This window comes from Lolium perenne, chromosome 1, assembly GCF_019359855.2.
Source record: "Lolium perenne isolate Kyuss_39 chromosome 1, Kyuss_2.0, whole genome shotgun sequence".
In the NCBI taxonomy this organism is placed as follows: Eukaryota; Viridiplantae; Streptophyta; class Magnoliopsida; order Poales; family Poaceae; genus Lolium; species Lolium perenne.
Genome location: NC_067244.2, coordinates 4272907 through 4280375, shown reverse-complemented (window position 1 = coordinate 4280375; position 7469 = coordinate 4272907). Strand labels below are relative to the sequence as shown.

General features: G+C 39.8%; 1 protein-coding gene across 1 annotated transcript; it reads left to right on the top strand.

Moving 5' to 3' along the window:
* Nucleotides 1–3932: 3932 nt before the first annotated feature.
* On the top strand, nt 3933–6892 carry LOC127308173 (short-chain dehydrogenase TIC 32 B, chloroplastic-like). Its single transcript, XM_051339234.1, has 8 exons — nt 3933–4111; nt 4718–4949; nt 5100–5179; nt 5270–5423; nt 5500–5578; nt 6053–6137; nt 6251–6297; nt 6514–6892. The coding sequence occupies exons 1-8, from the start codon at nt 3994–3996 to the stop codon at nt 6676–6678; spliced, it is 960 nt and encodes a 319-aa protein (XP_051195194.1). The 5' UTR covers nt 3933–3993; the 3' UTR covers nt 6679–6892.
* The last annotated feature ends 577 nt before the right edge of the window (nt 6893–7469 follow it).

Below are 7469 nucleotides of genomic sequence, written 5' to 3'. Positions count from 1 at the left end.
CTTGACAGGGTTAACATTTGTTGCAAAACTTTAGGGTTTTGGCAATGTTGCAATGATTATTTTGCTAAAGACGACCAACTAGATGTTCTTGGCATGTGAATACAATGTTCTGGTATTTGAAAATTATTGCAGACTATTTCAAAATTATGAATGTAAGAATTTATTTTCTTTGTGGAGGCACTTAATCTTGGTTGTCTACAGAAAAGGAAGAGGTGTACCTCATGCTTGGTGGAATTGATCATTCCTTTGTATCACTTCCAATGCTAACTTATGGCATCAGAGGGCGCTATCTATTGTCACATGAAGTAAATACAATATCAGTAAACCAGGCCATGCCATTCACGTGTTATTGTTTTATGATATTATGAGTAATTGCCTATTGGAGAGTTATGACCTATTAATGATGTTTCCTTTATGGTTGATTTAAGGGAAATCAAGGTTCATACAAAGAATGTTTAAAAATGTTTTTCTATGAAGAAAAATGATTTTGTAGACCGACCGTTGAATTGACCAGCAAAGTACAAACTCGGTGGGCTTATCATTGAAAGGTACCGAATGAGTTTAAGATGATTCTTTGGGGGTTATCCAAAGTGTGTTACCTCTACATTGTTGTTGTGTAAGCATCGAGCTTTTATTGTTGCCCTTAGAGACCTGGATGATTGCGAGGTGAACATGTACAATTACAATGAATTCATAACTTCGAAAAAATCCCTGTAAATGTCAACAAACCTGGTGTTTGCCTCTTTCAAACACTTTTTTGCTCTCTAATATACAACATTGCCCTTGCATTTTGTTTGGTTAATTTGAAGGAATCTTTGTACATTGCAAGTTAATCCATGAATGGTAGTCATATCTTTCTTGAACTAATTCTCTTCGGAAGTCATTTATATGAATCAAGGGTATATACTGCCAAGTAAATCTTTGAAGTTATTGTTATCTCCATACATTCTGCATTCTTATTCACTGCATTGCCGAGTGTCTACAATAAATATTTATGATTTGTCTACATTTTGTAGGCTGAAGTTCAAGGGAAAAGGCTCACCTAGCTAACTCCACATGCTCTTCAGCAAGTGCAGATTTTATGGGATTCATGATCTGAGAGATGCACCAACGGGTTCTATAGTGGATTTAGGAAGAGAATGCTATTGATGCCTAGAAAGAGGAAGTATCGCATATCATCATGGTTTTAGAGCTTGGATGTCATCGAATCACCGAGCAGCTGAGAGATAGAAAATACTCTATATTGAGTGTCTGCACTTAAAACCTAAGAAGATAAATAATCATTGGAGATTCACTAGAGTAGATGCAGTAGAACCCCGTATGACTTTATAAAAAATGGACACTAGGGAAGCCCTTATCATATTTATTTATGCTTGCTGACAGCAATGTAAGGATACATCATTTATGTATGGATATTTCATTTATGTAAATCATCGATCAAATGTTCATTTACACATGTTCATGAATTATAATGATCATTTGTCACAACTTAAATGGAGTTGACATTATTTCTGTAACAATGTAGTTGGTATGTACCTATTATGTTTACGCATGTGATGTGGTGGCAAAAAAAATGAGGACCGTGGCAATGCACAGACAAAGGTTTCGGCTTCATGGTGTTGGAGTGGATGATCGATAGGATGAGATGGTGATATCGGCGCCTAGCACTACTGACACTTGCGGAGAAGCGGCGGGAAGAGGAGACCGTGGTGGCACGCTTGGAGCACACATGTGTCGCGCTAAAATTATATCCACGACTTAGATTGTCCCTCTCCCGTTGCAACGCACGGGCATATTTACTAGTACTATCAAACGTGAGGCAGTTCCGCTTCAGCATTTCTGCTTCATTAATTTACACTAAGAAATGTCAAACGCTTTTATAGAGAACATTCGTTTAACGCACCTAGGAACCAAGCAGAGGCGTTACCCTCTATTCCTTGTACCTGTAAGCTGCAAACCGGTTCGTCTCTTAGACTGCTTATAGTGGAAGTAACTAAAGTAGTAAAATAGAACTACGCAGGTTATAATCAATGCACTGTGAAAGGTTTTAGGAAGCCGGTTCCTAGGAACCAACCCATTTACAAACTTCGACATGTCCGTAGGCTGGAACGCAGCTATGGGTGATTCCTACTCGATGTTTCCCGTGAAGCACCTCGAATCTACGTGTACCCATTCACTCCTTAATTTTTCTAAATGGACTGGCCCAGTAAATCCTAGATGTTCTAGCTTTTTGGGGGGTTTTGGAAGGTTCTAGAACCTTTTCATTGGGCTTTCTTTGGTTTTAGGGGTTTCTGTGCTCTACCGGTTTTGTGGTTTCATTTTTCTTTTTATCTGTTTTCTTGATTCATTTTATGTTTTCTTGTTTTTTTCTTTTTAAAAATTCAATAGTTTTTAATCTAAAATTTTCAAATTATGAACATTTTAACCATTTTTTAGTCTGGGTTTTTCAAATTGTGAACTTTTCTTGGATTTTAATATTTTCGAAATTTAATATTTATTGGATTTGAACATTTTCCAAATCTTAACTTTTTTTTCAAATTTTGAATGTTTTCGGATTTGAATATTTTCAATTTTCAACATTTTCAGATCTAAACAATTCTCGAATCTAAACTTTTTCACTTTTATACTTCTTTCAAATTTGATTTTTTTTGAAACATTAAAATATATAAAACCGTTAGCAAGCCGCCTCATTTAAAACCTTCCAGTCTCCTTCGGTACTAGGAAAAGAACGAGAGGAACTGTCTCGTACATGAAAAGAACAATTCCTTGGAAACTCGTGTATGGGCTACCCACCTGGGATCCTCTTCAAGCGTCGAGTGATGAATAGGAGCGGCCACGGCTAACCCACCAGCAACCGACGCCTGTTTGGGGGATGCGGCTCGGCCCATGCATGCACGAGGCACACTTTGCACGATGGCCATGCACGAGGTACACTTTGCACGATGGCCCATATCATGTGTTGCAAGTCAGGCTTTTTTCGTGGAAGACGGTTGGAAGATGTCATTTTCGAGAGTTTGTCAGTCCAAATAAATCTTGGCTGGTTTTTGCCCGGTAGGTAGCCGGTGTTTCCATGGTTTCTCCGGTTTACCACAATTTAGGCTAGAATTTGGATGTTTCGCTATATTTACTCTGTTGCTTGTCCTGATCGGCCCTGACGTGTCCAGGGCGATGCGGATGCTATTATTTCTTCTTCCGAATCGCAACACTCATCACACACATGATAGGATTAAACTAAAATATCCATCTGTTCTATAATGTAAGCATTTTAGAAAACTAAAATAGGGTGCTAACAAGACTTACGTTATAAGGGCATGCACAATTGTTGATAAGGCCATCTTATCTGAACTCTACCACATAATCCAGATATAACATTAAAATATGATGTACAATGGATTATTTCTTAGTCTTATCTCTAGAAAAGAAGACATTCCTAAATATATGATGAGAGCAATAGTTGCTAAGATATCATCTCTTAATTAAGAGAATACAAACTCTTTTTTAAATTTCTCTTTCCTCCATCTCATCATTTATCTTACATGGCACTCCTATGCATGATATCACCATTGTACATGCTAGACAAATAATACAATAGAGAAAATGTTATTCTTTTATTTTTTAAAAAATTATCCCTTAGATAAGGAAATGCAACCTTCTTTTTTTCATTCTCTTTCCTTTAACTAAGAAAAAAAATCCGACGTGTGGCAGCCATAAAAGAAACCTTCGTCACTCTATGCACTAGTTCAAGGACATATGAGGAGAGTATACACCATGCATGCAGGGCCTTGACTCTGTCTACGACCGTTCCCCCTGGGACAGCCGTCCAGGTGAGATCGGCTCGATCCATCCGTCATCTAGTCCTTGTATCTTGTTGGAATTTCCATCTTGGTCTGGGTTTAATCGCCACTACATATTGGCTTCTTCCTCTTCTTGGAGACTCACATTCTGTTCTCCTGTCAGCCCCCACCCTGTCCAGTTTCGTCAGGAGTCGAGGAGATGGGAATCTTGTCGCTCATCACCGGCAAGCCGGGCGCCAGCGGGTTCGGGTCCGCCTCCACTGCCGAGCAGGTCACCGACGGCGTCGACGCCTCTGCCCTCACCGTCGTCGTCACAGGTAACCGACGTCCAACCAACATATATAGTACAGTGCAGGGCACTAGATTAATCTCTGGTCGTTCATCCATGTATCAATCTTTTGGGGCGATAATGTGTTTCGTCACTAGCAGCAAATTATGTGCCTATAATGTTTGTCGATGCATATTAGATTTATTGTCTGAATATTCAACAAGAACCAACCAAATATCCGTATCTTATTTGGCTGTGAGACCATTTTTGAGATACAGAATCAAAAGTTCACTTACATGGCAAATATAGCTTCCTCTGATACATTTGAGTCATCGGTATCTGTTTATTTCGTATGTTGAAATTCATTAAATCTGCGAACTAGGCCTTTTTCCTGGTTGGTTGTGAGACTAATTTCCACTTTTCTTGATAAATGAGAGCCTTCTCCCTGAACACTGTTTTTATTGATAGCCCATACTACCACTAGCATTTCCCTGAACATTTTTCACATATCTTGAGAATCAACGCCACTAGCATGTTCCTGAGGTTCTTTTGAACAACTCTTGGTTTAAGTTTTTCTTACCATAACTCTAAGTTTATGATTTTTCCAAAGACCTATTCATGTTCTTCTCAAATCCGCAATTCTCGTATCTTTCAGGCGCATCTAGTGGTATTGGCCTAGAGACCGCGAGAGTCTTTGCCCTAAGAGGAGCCCATGTCATCATCGCTGCGAGAAACACAGGGGCTGCATCAGAGGCAAAGAAATGCATCATAGAGTCGAACCCAACAGCTCATCTCGATGTTCTTAATCTTGACCTTAGCTCGGTCAAGTCGGTCAGGGCCTTCGTGGACCAGTTCAACTCAATGAATCTTCCTCTAAACATCTTGATGTAAGTGTAAACCCTTTATCCATTATGATACTTGTTTTCTATGTACATTGATTGAGTTCCGTTCGGGCTAGTTGTATATCGCTGCTAGTGTATTGCAGCAATATGTTCATCTCACTGAATCAAGCTCTGTAAAATTCTTCTCTTCTGCAGAAACAATGCAGGTGTCATGCTCTGTCCTTTCCAACTGTCTGAAGATAATGTTGAGATGCAGTTTGCCACCAATCATCTCGGTACCTTCTTTTACTGTCAGCAGCACAGAAACAGACAATATTAATGGTGGATATCCTGATGCTATTTTTTCACTCCTTATGCTCAATCAGGTCACTTCCTGCTTACCAACCTTCTTCTTGATAATATGAAAGCTACTGCAAAGTCCACGGGTATTGAGGGTCGCATTGTGAACTTGTCATCAATTGCCCACCACCATACATCCCCAAAGGGGATCCAGTTTGATGAACTCAATGACAAGAAAAGGTATGGGTTCTTACTCTCCTTTGAAAGAAAAACTGCTATTAATTCCACTCTTGCTAATATGGTTTTGTATTGGCAGATACAATGATAAAATGGCCTATGGACAGTCTAAGCTTGCAAACATATTGCATGCCAAAGAGCTATCTAGGCGGCTCAGGGTATCATTTTCTACAAATTTTTGGCCTTTTCTTTTCAATTTTTATGCAGTAGAATGGATCTTGAAGACATAGTATTTGTCTAGCATGTTCATGACTTGTTTTAACCTTCCCTGTTAGTCTGTTACAATACATGAGGTGTTGATCATTGCTAGTAAAGAGACAACATCTTAGGACTTCATTTGTTCAAATGAAAAATTAGTAAGACTTAAACCGATTATTTAAGATCTGTAATACTCTCGCTAATGCTGAATTGTGTCAGTAATTCTTTCAGTATCTTGTTATGTTTCTCCTAAAGAAAATCTGACATTTTGTGGTAAAACTGTTATTAGTTATCGCCATTATTACACAGTATTTATTGGCTTTTTCACCCATTGCAGATTGAATTTTTTTAGACCTACTTGTATGAATTAATTCTCTACCCCCAGCAAAGTGTTCTGCTCTCATTTAACATGACCAATTATCCAACTGAAACAGGAGGAAGGAGCTAACATCACAGTTAATTCTGTTCATCCTGGATTGATCATGACCAATTTAATGAGGCACTCATTGGCTATGATGAGTATGTTTTCTCAAGTACAAATGTCCTTGTGAATCTGTTTATACCCATATCCTAGTTTGAGGGACTGTTCATTTATCTCTCCGTATTATGATACTTGTTTTATTCGCCTGCAGAGGCTATTCGAGTCCTCACCTACATGATATGGAAGACTGCACCCCAGGTTCGTCCCTCTTGTTGTTACTAAATTCTTATTTCTAGCAATGTGTATAACTATATTTAGAAAAGAAAATGACCTATTGTCACAAGATGAAAAGTAACGAATATATTTATACCATTGAAGACCTGCACGATTGAAGATTTCCCTTATACCATTTTGTAGTTTCTTCTTACTGTAAATTTATATTTGTCCGTATGAACACAATATGTGGTTTTCCAGGGAGCAGCAACTACATGCTATGTAGGGCTCGACCCTCAGCTGAAGGGGGTGACAGGCAAATACTTTGCTGACTGTAACGAAGAGAAGACGAGCAAACTAGCCAAGAGTGACGCGTTGGCGAAGCAGCTCTGGGAATTCAGCGAAGAGCTCATTAGATCTGCCTAGTGAGTAGTGAGAGCCGGAAGCGAAGCAGATGTATTGAAGATGTTCGCCTTTGGGCTTTTCGTTGTACTACACCCTCCTACTCATCTCTTCTAGATTCCTCGTGTAATGGTCATGATCCCCCTGATTCTCCCTCCCCCCTCTCACCGGTTCTCTCTGTCTTCTAAAACCTTGTAATGGATCATGTTCCTCACCTTGGGCGCTGTTTTATATGATGTTCAGGCTGTCCCGGTAAAAAAAGAGCCAGAATGGAAAGTGCTGGGCGTCCCCCGGGGATCTGATTCCCCAGCCCCCGGGTCCCCAGCCGTCGGATCGACATCATTTACGGTTAGATTTGCCTGTAGCAAAAGAACACCTCCCGCAGCAAAATGAACCCCCCGGCAGCAACTGCATGTAGCAAAAAACGGTTCACCCATGAAATAAAAGAAAAAGTTTGACCTCGCCGGAGTCTCGCCGGAGAGCCCGTAGAAAAATAAAAAAGCAAATGTAGCAATACTGTAAAAATGTTGTAGCAAAAAATTTATTCCTAGGTTGCAAATCCGCATAACGGATACCTCGTCAGAGATCTCAACGGAGACCTTGCCGGAAATCTTGTAGCAAAATATTTATCCCTTTTTTAGCAACATTGCAAAATAGTTGTAGCAAAAAAAAATCTACCATCTCTGACCCCGCTGGTAGCAACGTCTAACAGCATCGGCAGCATACTCGACCATGGAGGGTTGCAAAATTGGCCAGCATTTGCAGCATTCGCTGCTCGTGGTTGTGTCTGACTTGGTGGCAAGTAGCATCCTACT